Genomic DNA, 26177 nt, shown 5'->3' with positions numbered 1-26177 from the left:
GATGTAATTAGCTAAAGTGAAGAAAACAGCTGATAAACTATTCTGTCCACCACATCATGCCAACAGCATACGGTACATACAGCATACTGTACACAGCATACGGTACATACAGCATACTGTACACAGCATACGGTACATACAGCATACTGTACACACAGCATACTGTACACACAGCATACAGTACACGTCAATGTGCTGTGCTCAGTGCGGACACTTGCTCAGCCACGCGCTGTTGGCGCCTCCCTTGTCGTCACATGGTGAGAAAACCCACAGCGATGGGACCGTTCTGTTCTGACACGCACACACGCGCACACACACACACACACACACACACACACACACACACACACACACACTCTGGAGTCACCAGTTCCTCCAGAGTTCTCACAGGTGAATGTAGTGAAGGGGAGCTGAAGACAATGAAATGGCTCCATCCGGGTAGAATCAATGAACAGCACCTGAAGGCGTCGGGCCATTCGTGGCTCAGGCCGCTGGGGTTACTCCATTTCGGTGAAGCGGGCAAACATGGCTTTGCGGACAGCGTCTTTGTACGTGTCTGAGGCGGCGAGGCTGTAATTGCTGCCTTTGGTTCCCAGACCAGATCCCTTCGTCCTCATCTGTGCCTGGGGGATCAAAGAAGAACATATTGACAATCCTTTTTATTCCCACTTTCACATGTTGACAACACGAACATTTTAAACTGTTAATCCTAACCTTAATCCCAGTAAAACTATGCCCAGCCCTAAACTTAACTCTAACCTTATTCTCAGTAAAACTATGCCCAGCCCTAAACTTAACTCTAACCTTATTCTCAGTCAAACTAAATAAAGAATACAAAAACCGCCACACCGAGCGCTCGGTGGAAAGAAAGGAGGGCAAGTTGGATTCTGCGCGACGGTACCCGTTACCCAATCCATAACACAGACATCACCTGCTTGTTGTAATATAAGATATATATATTTGATGACATAACAGGTACTTTATATTTGATGACATAATAGATACTTGATGACATAATGTAGATACTTGATAAGATGTCGCCAGAGGAAGTAGGTCAATATATCAAACACAGTATCATTTCTTTGTCCCTTGTAAGAATAGCAACAGCTCAAAACACGTTGCATCGTGACGAGTTGTAATCTAATCGTTTCCTTTAGGCAATGTGTTCTATATGTTGTCCTGTTTATGCTTTTGTTTTTTGTGTTAGTATTTTTGCATTTTTTTGTTATTGATTTTTACAGCACTTTGGTTCAACAATGTTGTTAAACTGTTTGTGCTCTATAAACAAAGGGTATTGGATTTATTGGTGATTCATTGCTTACCTCAATAGGTGGTATTATTATTATTATTACCTCAATAGGTGCAGTAATGCCTTGTTGGTTACGGCCAAGACCTTTGCCCTCCTTCCAGCCCATTGCCTGCAACATCTTGTTTCCGATGTTGTCGCTGTTAAGGCCGTCTTTGGTCGGCTGTTCATAGTTGCTGCAGGGTCACACAGGAAGTGCACAATTATTAGACCATTGGAAAAAAGACAACTGCAAATAATTCCAGACAAAGTCATTGAAACAAACAAATCAATACACCAGAGAAACTTACACAACTGGTACTGAAACAAATCAATACACCAGAGAAACTTACACAACTGGTACTGAAACAAATCAATACACCAGAGAAACTTACACAACTGGTACTGAAACAAATCAATACACCAGAGAAACTTACACAACTGGTACTGAAACAAATCAATACACCAGAGAAACTTACACAACTGGTACTGAAACAAATCAATACACCAGAGAAACTTACACAACTGGTACTGAAACAAATCAATACACCAGAGAAACTTACACAACTGGTACTGAAACAAATCAATACACCAGAGAAACTTACACAACTGGTACTGAAACAAATCAATACACCAGAGAAACTTACACAACTGGTACTGAAACAAATCAATACACCAGAGAAACTTACACAACTGGTACTGAAACAAATCAATACACCAGAGAAACTTACACAACTGGTACCGGTGCTGCTGAAAAGGTCTTCTTTTTAGGCGCGGGAGGTTCAGGTATGCCGTATTTCTCTCTCCTCTCTGCAGCCCTGTCTCTGTATTTCATCTACTCACAAGAGAGTGAACACTTTAATGTCCTGCTTAGGTCATTTCACATCACTGTAATAAGAGACAGTTAACAGTATTTCTATTGATCATGGCAAACCTCAGTTTCTTTTCTCTCTAGCTCCTCCAGCTCGGCCTCGCTGAGCCTGGACCTGCGCAGTACCTCCATGTTTTGCTGGAATGGAGAAAGGGCAAGTTAGGACAGACGCAGCAATAACCTGTGAGCAACACTGCCCTCTAGAGCTCATTGGGTTATGTGCACAGTCAAATCAGTGTTCATTTCAAAAGGTATTTCACACATTCTGACCTGAGATCAGATTCATACGAGGTTTCCACTGGACACACACTGGTCTGATTAACCCATTCTGACCTGAGATCAGATTCTAAAAATGTCAGTCGTTCTTCGATTTTTCAAAAATAGCAGACCTACAAGCTCGTAGCGCGCCACTCGGTGGCGCGATATGAGCTTGTAGATCTGCTATTTTTCAATAGCTAAAGCATAACATGATGCCAATACCAAAATGGGTTCCCACCCAAAATGGTGGAGTGTACAAAAACAAATGGACCCTTCAATCTTGATGATAATACTGATAATGTCAATGTTACCGTGTCCAAGTACTTTACCTTATGCAGGTCTGAGAGCTGCTGGTGACGTAATAAAGCCTCTTTGTTGGGGAACTGTCTTCTACACAACAAACAGGCCATCTTCTTCCAGTCCGTCATCTTATCCTGGAAGTCGTCACTGGCGCTCTCCGATTCCGTTGCTCCCTCCTCTGGGTCACTGTCACCGCTGTACGCCGCCACAAGACCACACTGAGCAGCAGCATGCAAAAGGACAGGGCGACACGCTCAGTATAGGACATGGTTTCTCAACGTCAGGTCAGGGAACCAGGGAACTATCCTGGAACTCACCTATGCTTTTTATGGCATAAGCCCATCACACACCGGGTGCGACGCGGCGACGCCTGGAAAATACAACGGCGGCGTATCGGAGCGTCAGGCGAGGCGTGGACGCCGCCGGTGTGCGATAGGTTCATTGGAAATAACGGAGGCGGCTGTTTTGACGCGCGGCGTTGGCAGACGGTGTGTGTGTGGGGCTTTACCACCAGGGAACAAACATGTACTCCTTTACGGGTTTTCGGCAAATCCAAGACTGTGCAAATGGAAACGCATGGAGCATTTTGCATGCGCTCAAGAGTTATATATTAAGCAAGACTGTTGACTCGCATGGCATTTCCAATGCTTCTGCCATACACAGTCTGTACAACACAAGTGTTGAACAGCTAAAGAAACTACAGTGGACACCCACCTCCTTCCTCCACTTCGGTTTCATCTTTTATTTTAACTGACAAACAGATGACAACTTCCGTTCAGTTTCAGGGGGTGCGCATGTAGTTACAGACCATGTAGTTACAGACCATGTAGTTACAGACCATGTAGCATTCAGAGATTATTACAGAATCTGTGGCCTAATGCATATCAAAGGGAAACATGGAAAGGGTTGAGAATCACTGGTATAAACACACAGAACACTCACAGTTGTAATTGCATAATGCAGCAGCACTGTCAGTGTGCTGACAAAGACCAGGCCAAGAGAAGCGCACGTTACATTACTCAAGTCCCTGCATTGGTTTTCCTGCTAGCACCAGAATCCTTTTTTTTAATATCCTTTTAAAAATCAATGGAAATACACCCGACGACCCGACTACTCATCTGTGATGCTTTTTAGGTTATGTGCCCACCCGGCCCACCCTTATATCGTCTGACACTGGTCTCTTAACTCAATGTTTTATAAAGTGGGGTCCGGCCACGACCCATGGGTCCTTGAGGTTTCCACAGGTTCGCCAGCTAAAATGTTAGGAAATGGACCCTTACAGGTCCGTAACACAGATTTACAGGTTCCATTACAGGCGCTCAAGAGTTATGGGGTCTGAGGCCAAATGTTTGCCAAAACACTGGGGGAACTGTTCAAAAATGTCATGGAGAAGCAGCTTTTAGTTATTATGGTTCTAACATTATAGAAGAATTATCAAGGCACATATTCTTAATATTGCTTTTACCTGGTCATTTTTTCCGTTTTTGTTTTAAATTTATTTCATTAGTTTATTTATTTATGTATTTATTTTTTATTTCACCCTTGTGTGGTGCACTTTGAGTTGCAACTAATGCATGCAATATATTATATAAATATTGATTGCCAATTCTTCACCAAGACAATCACACATTTAACAAGCTAGGCAAATGATAGGCTTGTGAAACAGTAAACGGCACAGGTCACGTTTACAGCGTTCTACATGCTGACTAATGCTTTGGCACAGTTACATGTGGAGCCACATCGCCCTCTAGTGGTCCTTATTGTGTTTGCTTGTTCTTCCTGTCATATCGCTGATGTCTTTATCACGGTTACAATGCTGCCACAATGTCAGAGGAGACAAACCAAAAGACATGTACTCTACCTGAACACAAGACGTATCGCTAAAGACCATATGGACAAGGCCAGCTTGATCATAACTAAGATAATATGGAACAACGGCTTGTTCTCTTTTCCCCCCCAAAAAATACCAAGTTCTCACCTTGGATGAATTTGCAGAAGTAGTCGGCGGCTCTTCTTCAGAAGATTTGAGCGTCTCTGGCATGAGTCTTTCAAGGGCTGCTGCTTGCTGCAAAACAATCAATGAGTCCATCTCTGTCTGAAATGACTGAAGAACAGTTCAAGAACAGTTCATTGATAAACTATGAACAGGTCTCAGTATATTCATGAATACCTTCTTTTCAAAGAGTGTTGTGAAGCCAGCGTCGGCGGCCGCTGCCTCTTTCTTCTCCTCTTGACTAACGGGCTGGAAGCTACTCCTGAAGCTCTCCTTCTGCTTGTTCAGACCCTTGGCCCATCGCTCCATGTCTTTAGCGATCTGAAGGAAACTAATCATCAATGCTCAATACGGCCTTCTGGAACGGCTCACACGCTCTCTCACCCCAAACAAAAGACTTTTACAATACATTTATATCTATTATTGATTTCATGTCATGGTCTCCGTTTCGCTGTACCTGCTGGGCAGTTTTGCTCTTGGGTTTCTCTTTCTTATCCTTGCCATCTTTAGTGTCTCTGCCCGTTGGTGTGGCCGTTGCTGCGTTGTCACTCCCAGTGCCAGCAGCGTCGGCCGGGACATACGTCTGCTTCTCGCTGTCCCAGTACAGATACTGCTGAGTCTGGGGGTTGTAGTAGTACTGAAAGGTAATAAAATGCACTGTGTTTTAACCCATTCTGACCTGAGATCAGATTCTATAAACGTCTTCTACATCCTGACAGTTTTCTGATAAAGCCACGTTTCTATGTCAGTCGTTCTTCGATTTTACAAAAATAGCAGACCTACAAGCTGTAAAATAGATATAAATATAATATATAGATATAAAAATAGCAGATCTACAAGCTCGTAGCGCGCCACCGAGTGGCGCGCTACGAGCTTGTAGATCTGCTATTTTTAAATAGCTAAAGCACGACATGATGCTGACACCAAAATGGGTTCCCGTTCAGAATGTGTTCATTCAAACTCGTCTTCACCAATAATGCTTTGTAATGTAGTGTGTAAAGTATGGTGTACTGCATCAGGGGATCTCAGTCACTGTAGACGGCTGCCACAGTGTGTGTGTGTGTGTGTGTGTGTGTGTGTGTGTGTGTGTGTGTGTGATAGGAACGTTTTGTTGCGTTGTTAAATGTCTGAAACTACAACATATGAACGGTGATGATGATTGTGTGTCTCTGATTGATGAAGCCATCAAAGCTGCACTTCAGATCCAAACCTGTGGGATACTACCAAGCAAGGCTCAGTTCTCTCAGCGGTCAACACATTGGTGAGACAAGCAGATAAATATGGATACTTTTAAAGGCCGAATATCAGGTTGACATCAAAGGTGTTCCCAAAGAAATACATAACGTTTTGGTGTTAGCATTACGTCGTGCTTTATAGCTATTGAAAAATAGCAGATCTACAAGCTCATAGCGCGCCACCGAGTGGCGCGCTATGAGCTTGTAGGTCTGCTATTTTTTGAAAAATCGAAAAGCGACTGACATGTAGAAGACATTTTTTTAGAATCTGATCTCAGGTCAGAATGGAAAACTGTCAGGATGTAGAAGCCTTTTTTTTAATCTGATCTCAGGTCAGAATAGCTTTCTCTCTCTCTCAGCTAAGCAGGGCCTAGCCTGAAGAGCTCTTGTGTACATGTTGATGCTGGGCTGTGTCTTACATGCGAGGTGGAGTCATAGTACATGTTGATGTTGGGCTGTGTCTTACATGTGAGGTGGAGTCATAGTACATGTTGATGTTGGGCTGTGTCTTACATGTGAGGTGGAGTCATAGTACATGTTGATGCTGGGCTGTGTCTTACATGCGAGGTGGAGTCATAGTACATGTTGATGCTGGGCTGTGTCTTACATGTGAGGTGGAGTCATAGTACATGTTGATGCTGGGCTGTGTCTTACATGTGAGGTGGAGTCATAGTACATGTTGATGCTGGGCTGTGTCTTACATGTGAGGTGGAGTCATAGTACATGTTGATGCTGGGCTGTGTCTTACATGTGAGGTGGAGTCATAGTACATGTTGATGCTGGGCTGTGTCTTACATGTGAGGTGGAGTCATAGTACATGTTGATGCTGGGCTGTGTCTTACATGTGAGGTGGAGTCATAGTACATGTTGATGCTGGGCTGTGTCTTACATGTGAGGTGGAGTCATAGTACATGTTGATGCTGGGCTGTGTCTTACATGTGAGGTGGAGTCATAGTACATGTTGATGCTGGGCTGTGTCTTACATGTGAGGTGGAGTCATAGTACATGTTGATGTTGGGCTGTGTCTTACATGCGAGGTGGAGTCATAGTACATGTTGATGCTGGGCTGTGTCTTACATGTGAGGTGGAGTCATAGTACATGTTGATGCTGGGCTGTGTCTTACATGTGAGGTGGAGTCATAGTACATGTTGATGCTGGGCTGTGTCTTACATGTGAGGTGGAGTCATAGTACATGTTGATGCTGGGCTGTGTCTTACATGTGAGGTGGAGTCATAGTACATGTTGATGCTGGGCTGTGTCTTACATGTGAGGTGGAGTCATAGTACATGTTGATGCTGGGCTGTGTCTTACATGTGAGGTGGAGTCATAGTACATGTTGATGCTGGGCTGTGTCTTACATGTGAGGTGGAGTCATAGTACATGTTGATGCTGGGCTGTGTCTTACATGTGAGGTGGAGTCATAGTACATGTTGATGCTGGGCTGTGTCTTACATGCGAGGTGGAGTCATAGTACATGTTGATGCTGGGCTGTGTCTTACATGTGAGGTGGAGTCATAGTACATGTTGATGCTGGGCTGTGTCTTACATGTGAGGTGGAGTCATAGTACATGTTGATGCTGGGCTGTGTCTTACATGTGAGGTGGAGTCATAGTACATGTTGATGCTGGGCTGTGTCTTACATGTGAGGTGGAGTCATAGTACATGTTGATGCTGGGCTGTGTCTTACATGTGAGGTGGAGTCATAGTACATGTTGATGCTGGGCTGTGTCTTACATGTGAGGTGGAGTCATAGTACATGTTGATGCTGGGCTGTGTCTTACATGTGAGGTGGAGTCATAGTACATGTTGATGCTGGGCTGTGTCTTACATGTGAGGTGGAGTCATAGTACATGTTGATGCTGGGCTGTGTCTTACATGTGAGGTGGAGTCATAGTACATGTTGATGCTGGGCTGTGTCTTACATGCGAGGTGGAGTCATAGTACATGTTGATGCTGGGCTGTGTCTTACATGTGAGGTGGAGTCATAGTACATGTTGATGCTGGGCTGTGTCTTACATGTGAGGTGGAGTCATAGTACATGTTGATGCTGGGCTGTGTCTTACATGTGAGGTGGAGTCATAGTACATGTTGATGCTGGGCTGTGTCTTACATGTGAGGTGGAGTCATAGTACATGTTGATGCTGGGCTGTGTCTTACATGTGAGGTGGAGTCATAGTACATGTTGATGCTGGGCTGTGTCTTACATGTGAGGTGGAGTCATAGTACATGTTGATGCTGGGCTGTGTCTTACATGTGAGGTGGAGTCATAGTACATGTTGATGTTGGGCTGTGTCTTACATGTGAGGTGGAGTCATAGTACATGTTGATGCTGGGCTGTGTCTTACATGCGAGGTGGAGTCATAGTACATGTTGATGCTGGGCTGTGTCTTACATGTGAGGTGGAGTCATAGTACATGTTGATGCTGGGCTGTGTCTTACATGTGAGGTGGAGTCATAGTACATGTTGATGCTGGTCTGTGTCTTACATGCGAGGTGGAGTCATAGTACATGTTGATGCTGGGCTGTGTCTTACATGTGAGGTGGAGTCATAGTAGAAGCCGGTCTGGGGGTCGTAGTAGTAACCAGAGGACTCGTCATACTGATAGGTGGACGTATCAGGTACAGCTGTCCATCATTCAACAAAAAACAACATGTCAGGCATTATTGGACAAAAAGTAAAAAAAAAAAATGAAACGTCACATCAAAACTATTGACTACATTCACACAGCAGCCATTTTGCTCTCACGTCCTATTTGCACATTGGGAAAGAAATGCTACCCCCGGCTGGGTGGCACTTGACTTAAGTGCAAAACGGCAGCCATGTGAATATGGTGGACGGTCCACTCCATTCATTTGTGGAGATTAACAACGCTACGCCAAAGAAAGAATTGAGAGAAGGCACAGTGACATCATCAGAACATGTCTTAAGGCACACATACCAGTCTGAGCCAACGATGCCAACGTGAAGGTAGCTGTGGAGAACAGGGAAGGCATGCTGAGCGTCCCTTCACGCTGCTGGGACACAATGATGGGATACTTTGATTATGTGGAAACTTAAAGCACATTTTAGTCTGAAACTGTTAACCATTGTCTAAAATATGTAATGTCTAAATGGTGCCAAGGCCAATGCATGTGTTACCTGGACAGCAGGCTGGCCCATGATGTGGCTTTGGTAGACTGGGACTGGAGTCACACCTGGGGCTGCTGAGAGAAGGAAAGAGACCTAATAATAGAACACATGCTCCACATACGCTGCTGAGGAACACCTTTACAAATGGTCTCCGTTTCTGAAAAGCCAATCATGTCGTTGCTGTTGGGCATACGTCTCCATATTTCAATGTTTTTGTTTTCCTAAATTAATGCCCTACTTTTTCAAGCTCACAACGCATTGCAATTGTGAAATTGCAGATGGCCTGTTTTCACTCATTTAAAGAAGGGTTTTCTACACCCGACAGCAACGGTGTCTGGCCAGTAATAGGCACAATAACAGTTATAATACAGTATAAACAGTAATAATAATAACAGTAATATGCACAATAACTATAACCATAAATGATCATCATGTGAGCATCCACACCCATGTTGTGGCTACAGCTGCAGTGGACAGTGCCATTCACGTATGTTTTCACAACAATATCCTTATAGTTGTGGTGCTCCATGTGTGACTGCTAGTTGTTGTGTCTCTTACCTCCCAGGATCCCGTTGCCCTGGGAAGCATCTGCTACCATCCCTGGCTGATGATAGGCCTGGTACTCCTGACAACAACATATATGTTTGTTTTAACATGATTTGTCCAAACAAGGTCAAATTGTCAATATATTCTTTTCTGTGAAAAAAGGCAAACATTTAGCAGAAACAGAGATTTGGTGTAGAAGGAAAGAAAGGAGGGGAACTAGTATAGACCCCTGAGGCCAAGTATAAGTTTAAGTGTTTAAGGTTTTAGTTTGATCCACTTACCGGTGACCAGGGAGAATAGCCTTCCTGGAGGTAACTGTACTCTGACTGCTGTGTCTCTGCACCATGCTGTGGCTATAGGGGGGGAAATGACACACTCAGATGGGAGACAAATCACTGTTGTTTCTCAAATCTGATCCTTAGAACAGATATACTGATATTTGTGGTGTAGAAATGGAACCATTGTACACTCGTAGGGCTGTCACCATTACAATTTTAATTTGCAGCAAATGTGTATTTTAGGCATCATAATCACAAATTGCACAGGGTAGATATGACAAATAACTTAACCCATTCTGAACGGGCACCCATTTTGGTGTGCATCATGTTATGCTTTAGCTATTGAAAAATACAGATCTACAAGCTCGTATCACGCCACCGAGTGGCGCGATACGGGCGTGATACGAGCTTGTAGGTCTGCTATTTTTTTTAAATCGAAGAGCGACTGACATTTTTTTTAATCTGATCTCAGGTCATCTCATCGTAGTTTGGTTGGAGAAAGTAAGGCCTGTACTAGTGTACCTGACTGGAGGACCACTGGGCTGCAGCGATGGCTGTGCTGGCCACCGAGAAGGCACTGACTCGATTACCGTCAGGTAGCAAGAGGTCCCTGAAAGAATCAAAGAGAAAATATAGGATATGTAAAGTTATTTACATACCGTTTGAAAATGTATGGCAGCGTCCACACCACGACAACAATGACGACCATAGTCATGGACATTATGTTTGGATCACATTCAGCGTGGAAGAATTGAAAGCCATTCGAAATCCATCCGACATGCGGGACGCGAAACACCCGTTTAGAAAAAGACCCATATATGTGTGGTTAAGACCTGGTTCCCCCTACACTCCGTCATACATCACAAACCAACAGAGAAACCCATATATGTGTGGTTAAGACCTGGTTCCCCCTACACTCCGTCATACATCACAAACCAACAGAGAAACCCATATATGTGTGGTTAAGACCTGATTCACCCTACACTCCGTCATACATCACAAACCAACAGAGAAACCCATATATGTGTGGTTAAGACCTGGTTCCCCCTACACTCCGTCATACATCACAAACCAAACAGAGAAACCCATATATGTGTGGTTAAGACCTGATTCACCCTACACTCCGTCATACATCACAAACCAACAGAGAAACCCATATATGTGTGGTTAAGACCTGATTCACCCTACACTCCGTCATACATCACAAACCAAACAGAGGAAAAAGGCACGCACTTCCTGGCACTCTTGGCGAAGTCCACAGCGATGGTTTTCCCGTCCAGCTTCAGTGGAGGCTGTAGTCCCTGCAGAATGGTGAGCAACTGGGACGCCTCCTGGTTCACAGACAGAGGGACAATTCTTCTTATAGACATCTCACATTTAACCCCTTCTGACCTGAGATCAGATTCTAAAAAATGTCTTCTACATCCTGACAGTTTTCTGAAAAAGCCATGTTTCTACGTCAGTGGTTCTTCGATTTAAAAAAAATAGCAGACATACAAGCTCGTAGCGCGGCGGCACGCTATGAGCTTGTAGATCTGCTATTTTTCAATAGCTAAAGCATGACATAATGGGTTAAGAACATAAAGATATGTATTGTATGCGTATATAATAGAACATCATTGTACCAGAGGGGAGGAAAGCTGCACAAAGGCAAAGCCTCTGTTCTGGCCCGTCTGCTTGTCCTTGATGAGGCGGACGTTGTTAGCGGACAGGTTAGCATACGGCGCCAGGACGGCCATGACGGCCTCCACTGCGGTCAGGGCAGCGATGTTCCTCAAGATGATCGCTACAGAGAACCAACATTAATGTGTATATTCACATGATTACAGTAACCTTTATCCATCGTTACGTGAAGTCTAATACAGTAAATGAGTTCCTTACTGTCACCATAGAAGTCTAGACTGGTCTGGCCTTCTGCTGGTCCAGTGGCAACGCTGGCCTCACACTCTGTTGAAGAGAAGGACAGAAAGGAAACAGGGACGTTATTAGAACTCGCCAAACGGAGTGGAATTAAACCGGGAGAAAAGGGACTACGCTGTCAAAACCCAAGTCAACTCTAATTTAGCATTTGACCCGGTCCATCTTGGATGTGATCTATTGTGTTATTTCCATTATTGTTCTGCCTTTAGGCAACAAAAGAAAATGTGTTTGTAGTTCTTAGATATGACAGGTTAGTATTTATGGGCCTCTACAGCTTGTGGCAACAGGGAATTGCGAGCTGCATTTCAGCACTGCAGCCACAGGCTGTCCGGGTGGCTGCAGTTAGAGGCCTCTGGCTTTGATGAACTACTTACCAGCTTTGGCCGCTCCACACCTGAAGCACTTCAGCCTCCTCCGGAAATTGTACAGGCCACACTGCAAGTAACCGTTCAGATCATGTTTTTTATTGATTACACAGCTACTAAGGCCCTGAACAGTGCTGCCTTAGATTACCATACTTACCTGTGACAAAACCTTAACCTTTACCGCTTTGTGCCCGCTTACATTGCCCATTTGTAGGGTTTTAAAGAAATAAATCTACTCGACAGTATAGGGATGCACAATATTGAAATGTTGGCCTATATCTTATTGACTGATTCATTGCATGGTCAAGCCAACAGATGGCGATATTGCAATACAAGATTCCAGTAGGGTTTCTGTTACACATGCTATACAGCAACTGTGATTCTGAGTGCATATGCAGAGAACACATGGTGAATTATTATTCTCTGATTATTAGGCTTACTAATCAATAAACCTAAGGTTGTAAAGTCTTAAAGCCGCTATAAGGTCTAAATTGTAATGACCTTTTTGTTCATATTCAGACAGCCAGCAACGGGTAAAACGCTCCCAAAACAAGACTGAGTCTCTGCCACACATCTAGACACATCTTTTCCACCGGGTTTGTTCCACCAATGACAAAGCTTTGTTTGTTCCACCAATGACAAAGCTTTGAGGAATATCTTTGAATGCAGATTGTGACCAATGACAAAGCTTTGAGGAATATCTTTGAATGCAGATTGTGACCAATGACAAAGCTTTGAGGAATATCTTTGAATGCAGATTGTGACCAATGACAAAGCTTTGAGGAATATCTTTGAATGCAGATTGTGACCAATGACAAAGCTTTGAGGAATATCTTTGAATGCAGATTGTGACCAATGACAAAGCTTTGAGGAATATCTTTGAATGCAGATTGTGACCAATGACAAAGCTTTGAGGAATATCTTTGAATGCAGATTGTGACCAATGACAAAGCTTTGAGGAATATCTTTGAATGCAGATTGTGACCAATGACAAAGCTTTGAGGAATATCTTTGAATGCAGATTGTGACCAATGACAAAGCTTTGAGGAATATCTTTGAATGCAGATTGTGACCAATGACAAAGCTTTGAGGAATATCTTTGAATGCAGATTGTGACCAATGACAAAGCTTTGAGGAATATCTTTGAATGCAGATTGTGTCACAGAGACAACATCTTTTGGGAGCGTTTTACTCATTGCTGGCTGGCTGAACAAAGAAAACCTCATTACAATCTGGACATATTGCAAATAGCAGCTTTAACATTCATTCTTTTACTTAATATTGATTTTATAACTAGTTTGCTTTTACAGTATTTGTTCTACAGGCAGAATCTTTGGAAAGCTTCCCAAGACAACACTGATTGAATCTACAGCCTTCAGTCATCACAAAAGGCTTTTTTAACCCATTCTGACCTGAGATCAGATTCTAAAAATGTCTATTACATCCTGACAGTTTCATTATTAACCCATTCTGACCTGAGATCAGATTCTAAAAGTGTCTTTGATTTTTCAAAAATAGCAGATCTACAAGCTCATATCGCGCCACTCGGTGGCGCGATATGAGCTTGTTGATCTGCTATTTTTCAATAGCTAAAGCATAACATGATGCCAACACCAAAATGGGTGCCCGGTCAGAATGGGTTAAAGTTTTTCATTCAACTAAATTACAACATAAAATATTGGCTAAAGATATATGTGGATTATATTGCAGATATCGCACTTTTAAGTAAACATTGGTCAATACTGATGAGATACATTATTAATTGTGCATCCCTAGGACATTGTACAGAGATAATAAAGGCCTGCCATTTGAGGGGCTTTGTTGGGGATACGGTGGGCAGAACGTTAACTTACAGTGTTGCAGAGCCAGTCTTCATATTTGTTCCGGGGGTGACTGTACAGCATGTCCACACTTTGGCCACTGATGATCAGCCGTTTCTGCAAGAGGACGACAACAATGACTCAACACTTCCATGGCTGGAGTGGATCTCACCAATAGAGCAAGCAGTGTTGGAAGGGAGAGAAGGGGGACAGGGACCCTCCCGACAGGTGCTTGATGTGTATGTGAGCATGATGGCTTTTCTTAATGTGTTTGGGACCAGAGTGCCCAGACTGAGCTGGAGCAGTGTGTGTATAAATGTCACCCTGATAAGACCCTTTGGACTGCTTTCTCTAAAGTCACATTTCCACTGCACGGTACCAGCTCCACTCCACTCCACTCTACTCGCTTTGCTTCCCACTGCAGATAGGAGAGTGCCAAGTGAGGTATGTAGTGTAGCGTCCCAGACAAACTGCTACCATTTTAGGAATGAGGTAGGCCTGGCCGTGCAATTGTTCATTTATGATTCGTTGACATTCATTCATCCGTTTACTATAAGTTTGTCGACAGTATTTGGGAGCATTCATGAAGGGAGAGTCCTTTGACTCTCATCTATCAGTAGTCTGCAGTGTATTCATGTCAACCTTTGGAGGTACTTTCACCTCATAGAAAACCCCAAGAGACGAGTGGAGTCCAGTCCAGTGGAGCCGGTACCATACAGTGGGAAAGAGACAAAACCAGGGATTGAATTCCCACAGCCAATATCAAGGGGGAAAAGATGTCCCATTCACAGTATTATTTATAGACAAAAACCCCCAACAAAACTAAAAGAAAACCAGCTCCTGACAGTTGGACTTAAACTGAATACAAGTTCCACTCTAAAACGTTAACTGGTCATTCTTTTTAAGGGCCACATTTGGAAGGTTGTAAAATAAAAGATGTTCCTGGCCTGTGTTACTGCATGGTTTAACTGGGTAACTAAACTGACAGCAGCAAGGCTGTGCATATAACTGTACAATCTACTAAACATAACTTATATCTCTCAGGATTAGTTTATTTTTATATATATTCTTTTTCTTTTTGTAAACAGAGATGTCATCTGTATAACCTCCACACTCCCTTGATACTTTTTCTTTTTCTTTGGTTTCATTTTGTGTTATCGTTCCAGATCCCCAAGACCAAAAACTAGACTTGGCGATTATGAAGCAACCTGATTGGTCTCCATCCATCGGGTAGCATCTTGCAAGTGATAAAAGTCCACGAAGGCGAAACCACGGCTTATACCTAGGGACAGCATTCAGATATAGACGGGAGGCGTGTTAGTCAGAGTCCATGGGCAATATTATGCAAACTGTCACAAACTGCTTCACCACCCAGGCCCGGTTTAGTAAAACGGGCCATTTAGGAGTTTTACCACAGCAACAAAGAAAAGAAAAGATTTTTTTTTTTACTTTCTCCAAATAGAAATATCCCTGCTCCTCTCACTTACCACATTTAAATGTTACATTTCTTATGTTTTCTTTAAGCCATTCGTATCATGAAAAGTAATTCTCAGTTGCTATGGCAAAACGGGTCTGAAAACGGAAGCAGATTGGCCCTATGGTCAAAGACTGGGGGAAGGAATGGCCCTATGGCACACATGGTTCTCACCTGTCTTCTTCTTCATCAGCCTGACATCCACTGGCTGGGGGCCTTCAAGCTGCTCCATGGCAGCTCGAATCTAAAACACAAGACAAACATTCAAAGTTAAATCAAATAAAATAAACAAGTAGTTTCTCAAACCAGACAATGAATCCACAATCTTACTTAAGAGTCTACAGCTCCTGAAAGCCGTGCGCACATTAAGCTTTAACATATTATCTTTGACCTTTCCATTATGCTAGGTTCATTGTGCAACTGGTATCACAGTTGCCTCTATTATTTACCTTGTTGTTCACGCGTAACTTTGCATATTCTGATTATCCGCAATCGTTTTAGTCGCTCTGCTAAACGCATTAAGCCCCATTGCCCCCACCAGCAGGGGCAGCGGCTGTCCACCTCTGAACAGCGCTCAGTGGGTTAATGGAGACCCAATTGGTCTCCGGTTCAACTTCCAACTCTTTCCCCCCTAAACCCCTCTGGGGTTTAACCCATTTTGGGCGGGAACCCCTTTTGGTGTTGGCATCATGTTATGCTTTAGCTATTGAAAAATAGCAGATCTACAAGCTCGTATCGCGCCACCGAGTGGCGCGATACGAGCTTGCTATTTTTGAAAAATCGACTGACATAGAAACATAGCTTTTTCAGAAAACTGTCAGGATGTAGAAGAACATTTTTAGAATCTGATCTCAGGTCAGAATGGATTAGTGATGTAGAAAGCCTTACATGGTCCTCTGTGGCGTGAAGTGACAGACCCCAGAGCATGATGGTCTTGCTCTTCTTGTCGTCCCCTTGCTCTCTCCTGTAATCTTGCTCGGGGAAGTCTCCGTCAGAGTGATAACCATCTTCTGATCGATCGCTGTTCCGCCGTTTCCTCCCTCGTGGCTGTGGGCAGTGGGCACGGGGCAATTAATCAACATGTAATCAAAACAAAGCTACACTTGACGACACTGGGCCTGTCACAATTACATAATGGCATATTGAAGATAATAGACTCTTTCAAACATACATTTAAAACAGATCCACAAGCTCATGACGATGCTGTGTCTCATTATTAAGTATCATTATTAAATATCTCAGTAACTTGTTATTTGCCATCTCTGCACAGTTTTGTCTCCATCTCTGCAAATTTAATTTGTATTTATATGTTCAATGTCAAAAACACACAAAATAAATCATTAATCGCAATTACTTGGATGACAATTAATCATCAAGTTAAATGTCATGTTGCTGACAGGCTTAACCCATTTTGGTGTTGGCATCATGTCGTGCTTTAGCTATTGAAATATAGCAGACCTACAAGCTCATATCGCGCCACCGAGTGGTGCGATATGAGCTTGTAGGTCTGCTATTTTTTTTCAATTGAAGACACTTTTAGAATCTGATCTCAGGTCAGAATGGGGTTAATAATGAAACTGTCAGGATGTAATAGACATGTTTAGAATCTGATCTCAGGTCAGAATGGCTTAATGATTAGTGATATTATTCCCAGTGACATTACCTCCGGACTGTCTCGGCTGCTGCGGCGTTCTCCTTCGTGGCGGTCACTCCGCCTGTCCTGTCGGTCCTCTCCGGAGCGCCGTGAGTCGTGACTGCGTTCCTGGTCCCTGTCGCGTCTCTCGCGCCTCTCCGAGTCATCATGTGACTGCTCAGAGGAGGAGCCATACCTGCCAGTGCGTTTAGTGCGGCCAAGCCTGTTCACAACAAAACAGCACTTAGGTCACCGAGGCCACATTTCTCATTAACAAGATATAGGAAGGTAAAGGTAAAACAGAACAAAGCTGTACCACCGAGGTAAATCATATCTACTCGTCACAGTGCATCTCAACAATACAATTTAACCCATTCGGAACGGGAACCCATTTTGGTGTTAGCATCATGTCGTGCTTTAGCTATTGAAAACGCACCCATTTTGGTGTTGGCATCATGTTATGCTTTAGCTATTGAAAACGCACCCATTTTGGTGTCGGCATCATGTTATGCTTTAGCTATTGAAAACGCACCCATTTTGGTGTCGGCATCATGTTATGCTTTAGCTATTGAAAACGCACCCATTTTGGTGTCAGCATCATGTTATGCTTTAGCTATTGAAAACGCACCCATTTTGGTGTTGGCATCATGTCGTGCTTTAGCTATTGAAAACGCACCCATTTTGGTGTCAGCATCATGTTATGCTTTAGCTATTGAAAACGCACCCATTTTGGTGTCAGCATCATGTTATGCTTTAGCTATTGAAAACGCACCCATTTTGGTGTCGGCATCATGTTATGCTTTAGCTATTGAAAACGCACCCATTTTGGTGTCAGCATCATGTTATGCTTTAGCTATTGAAAACGCACCCATTTTGGTGTTGGCATCATGTCGTGCTTTAGCTATTGAAAACGCACCCATTTTGGTGTCGGCATCATGTTATGCTTTAGCTATTGAAAACGCACCCATTTTGGTGTTGGCATCATGTCGTGCTTTAGCTATTGAAAACGCACCCATTTTGGTGTCAGCATCATGTTATGCTTTAGCTATTGAAAACGCACCCATTTTGGTGTCGGCATCATGTTATGCTTTAGCTATTGAAAACGCACCCATTTTGGTGTCGGCATCATGTTATGCTTTAGCTATTGAAAACGCACCCATTTTGGTGTTGGCATCATGTTATGCTTTAGCTATTGAAAACGCACCCATTTTGGTGTTGGCATCATGTTATGCTTTAGCTATTGAAAACGCACCCATTTTGGTGTTGGCATCATGTTATGCTATAGCTATTGAAAACGCACCCATTTTGGTGTCGGCATCATGTTATGCTTTAGCTATTGAAAACGCACCCATTTTGGTGTCGGCATCATGTTATGCTTTAGCTATTGAAAACGCACCCATTTTGGTGTTGGCATCATGTTATGCTTTAGCTATTGAAAACGCACCCATTTTGGTGTTGGCATCATGTTATGCTTTAGCTATTGAAAACGCACCCATTTTGGTGTTGGCATCATGTTATGCTTTAGCTATTGAAAAATAGCAGATCTACAAGCTCATATCGCGCCACCGAGTGGCGCGATACGAGCTTGTAGGTCTGCTATTTTTTTTTAAATTGAAGAGCGACTGACATTTTTAGAATCTGATCTCAGGTCAGAATGGGTTCATCAGACCAGTGTGTGTCCAGTGGAAACCTCGTATGAATATGATCTCAGGTCAGAATGGGTTAATAGAATGCATGTATTATTTATTTTTGTCTGAAAATGTAGTAAGACATCTGAAGAGTAAAGTGTAAACATTGTCTCCAGTCTCGGTTTGTTTTAACCTCCTGACTTTACTACTAAGAACAGGCTAAACAGGATGAGGCCTCAAGGCTGGAGCGCACGCACACACACACACACACGCACGCATACACACGACCAAATGTCTCTAAAACATGATGTCACCGAAGACTAAATGATCCTAGGCTACCTCGCACTTGTTTAACAAACCAGTTAAGAATGGGGTGAAAACATTGCAAATTATGCACACTTGATCCTGCAAAGGTATGGGCTACTAATTTGCCCAAGTATTTTTTATTTATGTATTATTATTATTATTATTATGTACGGTAATAACATATTAATCCATTCTGAACGGGAACCCATTTTGGTGTTAGCATCATGTTATGCTTTAGCTATTGAAAAATAGCAGACCTACAAGCTCGTAGCGCGCCACCGAGTGGCGCGCTACGAGCTTGTAGGTCTGCTATTTTTGAAAAATCGAAGAGCAACTGACATTTCTAGAATCTGATCTCAGGTCAGAATGGGTTCATCAGACCAGTGTGTGTCCAGTGGAAACCTCGTATGAATCTGATCTCAGGTCAGAATGGGTTCATCAGACCAGTGTGTGTCCAGTGGAATCCTCGTATGAATCTGATCTCAGGTCAGAATGGGTTCATCAGACCAGTGTGTGTCCAGTGGAAACCTCGTATGAATCTGATCTCAGGTCAGAATGGTTTAAAGAAATAACCATAAAAAGTAGGAGAAAGAAATGTTGAAAATAGCCGATCTACAACGTCTCGACACGTCACGCAGCGACGGCTTATTGGAGCCTTTTTCTAATTGGCTCCTTATCTCTTGCACACCCTGGCTGCCCCCCCCACTTTGAAAAGCATCAGTGTGGCGTTTATATCCAGCAGTCAGTCAAATAAGTGAACCAGGACCTACGGTACATTTGATAGACTAATGCTGATCAATGATTTAGTGCTAAAGCCTACATTTTATTAACCCATTCTGACCTGAGATCAGATTCTAAAAATGTCTTCTACATCCTGACAGTTTTCTGAAAAAGCTATGTTTCTATGTCAGTCGCTCTTCGATTTTTCAAAAAAGTAGCAGACCTACAAGCTCATAGCGCGCCACTCGGTGGCGCGCTATGAGCTTGTAGTATTTTTCAATAGCTAAAGCAGAACGTAATGCTAACACCAAAAGGGGTGCCCGCGCAAAATGGGTTAAAACACAATCCATGCCAGTACATTACAATAGAAACGCAGACCAGGTGCCAGCGTTTCTATTGACGTCCTGGCACAGGGGGTTATAGTGCTCAAAACGTAACCTGACGTTCCTTGGCTTGGCTTGGCTTGGCTTAATGCAATTACGATCCAAGACACATCTTTTGCGCCAATCAAGTAAAGCTATGGAAAACTGAACCGTAAAAGTATTATGCCGATACCAAATACCTCATTCATTCGGGGAAATATTGGGGCACAATTAACACCATCGGGGCCCATGACCGTCAAGTTCAAGTGCACGGTCATGTGCCCCGAGACGGAGATTGATAATCTCAAATTAGTGCTATATGAAAACTGATGGCATCGCTCTACAGCCTAGAGGCGCTTGCTGACGATGGGCACATTTTATTAATGGATTAAATAGGGCCCTCAAGGTGTTTTAACACATCCCAACCTAAAAGAAATACGGTGAAACTTGAATAATTAATAAAATGCTGTTGAACTGAAAACTAGGGAGGCCCTGAATGGCCATGTTGCATTCAAAATATATTTTATCTTGTACGTACGAGATAATATCTTGTACGGACGAGATATTATCTTGTACGTACAAGATAAAATATATTTTGAATTCATGGCCATTCACGGGCTCCGTAGTAAACTGGTTGTGAATGGTGCATAATTTCACACCATGGTTTAAAATAAAAACAAAAACAAAACATTCCAAATTACCATTAAAGGGATCCACATGACAAATGACAGACCTTGGAGGATGCTGAACCTTCCCCAGGGGAGCGCTGCTCCAGATATCCTCCCAGCTCATGGTGGAGCTCCGTGAGGCCCGTAGCGGAGAGGCCATACTGGGCGGAGAGAGGCGACGCCTCCCCGGGCGTCTGGCCGCTCAGGCCAGGGTGGGAGTGCAGGAGGTGGGCCGCCTGACCCTGTGCTTGTGCTTGTTGAAGCCTGTGTTTCTGGACCTCCGCGTAGAGGCTGTCTCGCTGCTTCTTGGACATTCGACCAAACTTCACCGCTGTACAGGAGAGGAGAGCAGAGAAGCTACGTTACAGTCAGGAGTACTTTATCAGGAGTACTTTATCAGGAGTACTTTATCAACCAACAAGACAAAGAGTGTCTTGAGTGCTGCTATTGTGCATGTTGGCTCACTGGAAACCCTCTGCTACACCAGTGGGTCTCAAAGTGTCCTTGAGTGGTTTCCAAATGGGTATGGTACCTCTAAGAGTTATGGGGGCCCTTGAATTTAAAAAGGTTTGAGAACCACCATACACTAAATGAGCCAACGTGCACCATAGCAGCAGACAGACAGACAGACAGATAGCAGACCTACAAGCTCGTAGCGCGCCACTCGGTGGCGCGCTACGAGCTTGTAAGTCTGCTATTTAAAAAAAAATCTCACACACACAGACAGACAGACAGACAGACAGACAGATAGCAGACCTACAAGCTCATATGGCGCCACTCGGTGGCGCGCTACGAGCTTGTAGGTCTGCTATTAAAAAAAGAATCACACACACACACACACACACAGACAGACAGACAGACAGACAGACAGCAGACCTACAAGCTCGTATCGCGCCACTCGGTGGCGCGATACGAGCTTGTAGATCGGCTATTGAAAAATAGCAGACCTACAAGCTCGTATCGCGCCACCGAGTGGCGCGATACGAGCTTGTAGGTCTGCTATTTTTGAAAGAATCGAAGAACGTCTGACATTTCTACAATCTGATCTCAGGTCAGAATGGGTTCATCAGACCAGTGTGTGTGTCCCAGTGGAAACCTCGTATGAATCTGATCTCAGGTCAGAATGATTTAAAAAACAAATTCACAATCCATCGTTTTCTCTGATGAGCTTTTTTACAACCGCTGCTCTCCTTGTTAATTACAGTATGAAAACAACTCCTCTGTGACACAGCAGTGTAGTATTGACAGTATAACATGTGGAATGCAGCCAGGCTAGCCTGCTCACACATTAACCTGGTCTAATTGTTGCACAGTTATTTAATAAATCATTCAGTGCATTTATATCTGTGTTTGTTACATTTTGTTTTACAAAGTTGGGAAAGTAATGTTTAAGTCAAGCCTTGATGTTGCCTTACACAAAATAATGATTCCAGACTCCACACAGTGAGGCATACAGCTTAACCCATTCTGACCTGAGATCAGATTCTAAAAATGTCCTCTACATCCTGACAGTTTCATTAATTACCCATTCTGACCTGAGATCAGATTCTAAAAGTGTCTTAGGTTTTTCAAAAATAGCAGAGCTACAATGGGGAACCCCTTTTGTTGTGCTTTAGCTATTGAAAAATCTTTTTAAAAAATCAAACAGACAGACCTGTGAGATGCATTATCCTACAGACAGACAGACAGACAGACAGACAGACAGACAGACAGACAGACAGACAGTCTCCTCTCATCCCACTAACCTCACTGAGCTAGCGTTAGCATTAGCGTTAGCATCTCAACACAAAGCAGTCAGTCACTGTCACTGCATTCCGTGGAGACATTCAGTTGCTTCTCCAAACATGATGACTGTCCTCTCTGATTGTTGTGTAAACTCTCTGGAGACACAGCCTGTGCATGCAGGTTTGTGCAATGCAGACTAGAGAATATAAGACACAGTTTATCTGAATCACTGCTTTGCTACAGCCACCCTCCTCTTATGGAGCAACAACATCCTCTCTGGTGTTCACTTCCTGCCGGTCCGTCAGCAGCACACTCCCCCTGTTCCAGACACAATGTTAACCCCATGAGTGCTTTCTTTTAAAACAAGACAAAACAAACTCCTAAAAAATGAGTTATGAAGTAACAAAAACGTTTTTAAACAGAAAACATGAAACCAAAAAATATTATATACCCAACCGGGTTACACAGACACAGAGAGGGGGGGGCTAGAGAAAGCAATATGAGATATTTTATAATAATAATAATAATAATAAATTGTATTTATAACGCACTTTACATTTGAAACAAATCTCAAAGTGCTACAGGCAGAAAATTACCTTGTGATTAGCAGACAGCCAAAAGTAAAACATAAAACATAAATTTGTTTTGGCCATCCAATTATTTAACATCTAATATGAATACACGGTTTTCTGAAAAGTCTTGTTTTCAAATAATTGCAATGCATACAATTGAATAAAGAATAGCCTACTATATGTGCATGCGTCTGTCTGTCTGTCTGCCTGCCTGTCTGTCTGTCTGTCTGTCTGTCTGTCTGTCTGTCTGTCTGTCTGTCTGTCTGTCTGTCTGTCTGTCTGTCTGTCTGTCTGTCTGTCTGTCTGTCTGTCTGTCTGTGTGTGTGTGTGTGTGTGTGTGTGTGTGTGTGTGTGTGTGTGTGTGTGTGTGTGTGTTTTTCAAAAATAGCAGACCTACAAGCTCGTAGCGCGCCACTCGCACTATGAGCTTGTAGATCTGCTATTTTTTTTTAAAGGTACCTCTCTAGACTCACTTTCTTACGCTGAATCAGAATATTGCAATGACGAGACTGTCTGACCTCAGGAAAGTGGTGAAAAAGGGCGCCAAAGTTTGTATGGGCCCTTAATATCCAGTAGCTTAGAAGCCTTAGAGAGGTTAGACAAATAACGAAACATTTTCTTTCAACGGGACCAAATCCATTAAATCCAGCTGGAAAAAGTGAGTCCGAAAAAGTGGTGTTTGAAAAATAAATAAATTATTTGAGCTTTTGGGGCTGAAAAAACGTGTCTCTTTTGATTTTGTGGATAGTTAGAAGTGCCGTAGAGCTTAGAGACCCCTTCCATTGGATCCGGCATGCTTCAAACATTCAGAAACAGTATTGTTTGTGGAAACAGGATTTTTTCTGAATATGTTATTGATTTTAGAGCTGGGAGGCCGCATACGAAGCCTGTCTAAGGCCACACCTTGACCCTAGACCTTAGGAGTGTCTTTGAGCGACGGGAGTGGGTTCCCCAGATTCAGCTTCACCTTCTGAACAAAAGTATGTCTTGTTTGAAACAAAACGACTTTGGGAAAGGGCCTAAAGGTGGCGCTAACGGTTAAACTACAGGGAGTGTTGTGCATTTTCTTTTTAAAATACCTTTCTAGACTCACTTTTTCCCGCTGAATCCGAATATATCAACGACGAGACTGTCTGACGTTGGGAAAGTGGTGAAAAAGGGCGCCAAAGTTTGTAAAAATGGCACCAATGCATCCAAAAAGAAGATATTTCCTATTATTTTTTCTAATCAAGGGGCATGTATTCCCACTTACTTTTTTGCCCCGATTCCAATGGTGGTGGTCTCATCTCTCTACGACGTCAGGAAGTGGGTGTAAACGGCTACTTCCTGTCCCCAGCCCCCCGAAACCTTCTGGAAAAAACCGAGACCATTTTCGGACTCAGCACGACGAGCCGAACACGCCGATATGTGTTTCCCAGCACAGGGACTTACGGTTATCCTAATTGGCTAGTTAATTGGTTAGTTTTCAACGCGCGATAGCTCGAGAACGATAAGTCCGTCAGCCAAGTAATTTACATGGGCGTGTTCAGTTTTTCGAGATCTTCGCTCTGATATGTCCGCCATTGTCGTGCGACACCCGTAGCAAAAGTTTTCCAACTATCATGTGTAAAGCGGAAGCCTTATAGACATGGTGAAGCTGACAGTGTATTGAAGGGGGAATTGAAATTTTAAAATTTGAGAACCACACATCCGTGCGCGGGGAGACACATATCAGCACGTTCGTCTAATCGATAGCTACGCGTGGATGCAAGGCACGCCCATTTTCGACGTTTGTGGGAGGAGCTATCGCGCCTCAAAGTGTAACCCTAGGGTTAGGAATTACACGACCGTGTGTGGAGAACCACATATGAACCACATATCAGATTGTTCGTCTTGACAAGCTATATAACATACTAAAAGATGGGCCCGTAATATATAAGGGTTTTTGACTTATAAGCGTTAAAGTGGTTAGACAAATAACAAAACATTTTTTTTCAACGGGACCAAATCCATTAGATCCAGCTGGAAAAAGTGAGTCGGAAAAAGTGGTGTTTGAAAAATTATTTAATTAATTGAGCTTTTGGGGCTAAAAAAACGTGTCTCTTTTGATTTGGCGGAGAGTTGGCAATGTCGTAGGGCTACGAAACCCATTCCATTGGATTCGGCATGCTTCAAACATTCAGAAACAGTCTTGTTTGTAGAGACAGGATTTTATCTGAATATTTTATAGATTTTTAAAAGCACAAGGCCCGAAACGAAGCCTTTCAAAGGTCAACCCTTGACCCTAGACCCTAGGAGTGTCTTTGAGCAACGGGAGCGGGTTCCCCAGACTCACTTTTTTGCCCCGATTGCAACGGTGGTGGTCCCGTCTCTCTAGGACGTCAGGAAGTGGGTGTAATAGCTTACTTCCTGTCCCCAGCCCCCCTCCCCCTTCCCTGCCTGGCCCCTCCTCTTCCCCCTGCCTGGCCCCTCCCCCTTCCTGGCCCCTCCCCCTCCCCCCGCCTGGCCCCTCCCCCTTCCCTGCCTGGCCCCTCCCCCCTGTGTGCGTGCGTGCGTGCCTGGCCTCTCCCCCTTCCCTGCCTGGCCCCTCCCCCCCCGCCTGGCCCCTCCCCCTTGCCTGGCCCCTCCCCCTTCCCTGCCTGGCCCCTCCCCCTTGCCTGGCCCCTCCCCCTTCCCTGCCTGTGCGTGCGTGCGTGCGTGCGTGCCTGGCCCCTCCCCCTTCCCTGCCTGGCCCCTCCCCCCCCCGCCTGGCCCCTCCCCCTTCCCTGCCTGGCCCCTCCCCCCCTTGCCTGGCCCCTCCCCCTTCCCTGCCTGTGCGTGCGTGCGTGCGTGCGTGCCTGGCCCCTCCCCCTCCCCCTTCCCTGCCTGGCCCCTCCCCCCTGCCTGGCCCCTCCCCCTTCTCTGCCTGGCCCTGGCCCCTCCCCCTGCGTGCGTGCTTGGCCCCTCCCCCTTCCCTGCCTGCCCCCGCCCCCCTGGTCCCTCCCCCTTCCCTGCCTGGCCCCTCCCCCTTCCCTGCCTGCCCCTCCCCCTTCCCTGCCTGGCCCCTCCCCCTTGCCTGGCCCCTCCCCCTTCTCTGCCTGGCCCTGGCCCCTCCCCCTGCGTGCGTGC

The 26177-nt window shown here is 44.2% G+C and overlaps 1 protein-coding gene across 1 annotated transcript; it reads right to left on the bottom strand.

The window, feature by feature from the left end:
- Positions 1–377: 377 nt before the first annotated feature.
- On the bottom strand, positions 378–22460 carry LOC310863083 (RNA-binding protein 5-A-like; the record flags this gene model as incomplete). The annotated part of the gene is made up of 26 exons (XM_083771206.1): positions 378–623; positions 1353–1482; positions 2017–2120; positions 2220–2294; positions 2744–2932; positions 4693–4779; positions 4885–5028; positions 5165–5344; positions 8477–8568; positions 8883–8958; positions 9083–9147; positions 9632–9698; positions 9901–9972; positions 10420–10507; positions 11131–11228; positions 11523–11683; positions 11779–11844; positions 12192–12252; positions 14036–14119; positions 15211–15284; positions 15651–15720; positions 16365–16523; positions 17140–17332; positions 20202–20230; positions 20859–21124; positions 22448–22460. The coding sequence occupies 26 exons, from the start codon at positions 22458–22460 to the stop codon at positions 498–500; spliced, it is 2769 nt and encodes a 922-aa protein (XP_083627332.1). The 3' UTR covers positions 378–497.
- Between the last annotated feature and the right edge of the window lie 3717 nt (positions 22461–26177).

Source organism: Protomyctophum parallelum (genome assembly GCF_964188405.1).
Source record: "Protomyctophum parallelum genome assembly, chromosome: 8".
Taxonomy (NCBI): Eukaryota; Metazoa; Chordata; class Actinopteri; order Myctophiformes; family Myctophidae; genus Protomyctophum; species Protomyctophum parallelum.
The sequence above is the reverse complement of the archived record's forward strand: the minus strand, read 5'-3'. Positions and strand labels throughout refer to the sequence as shown.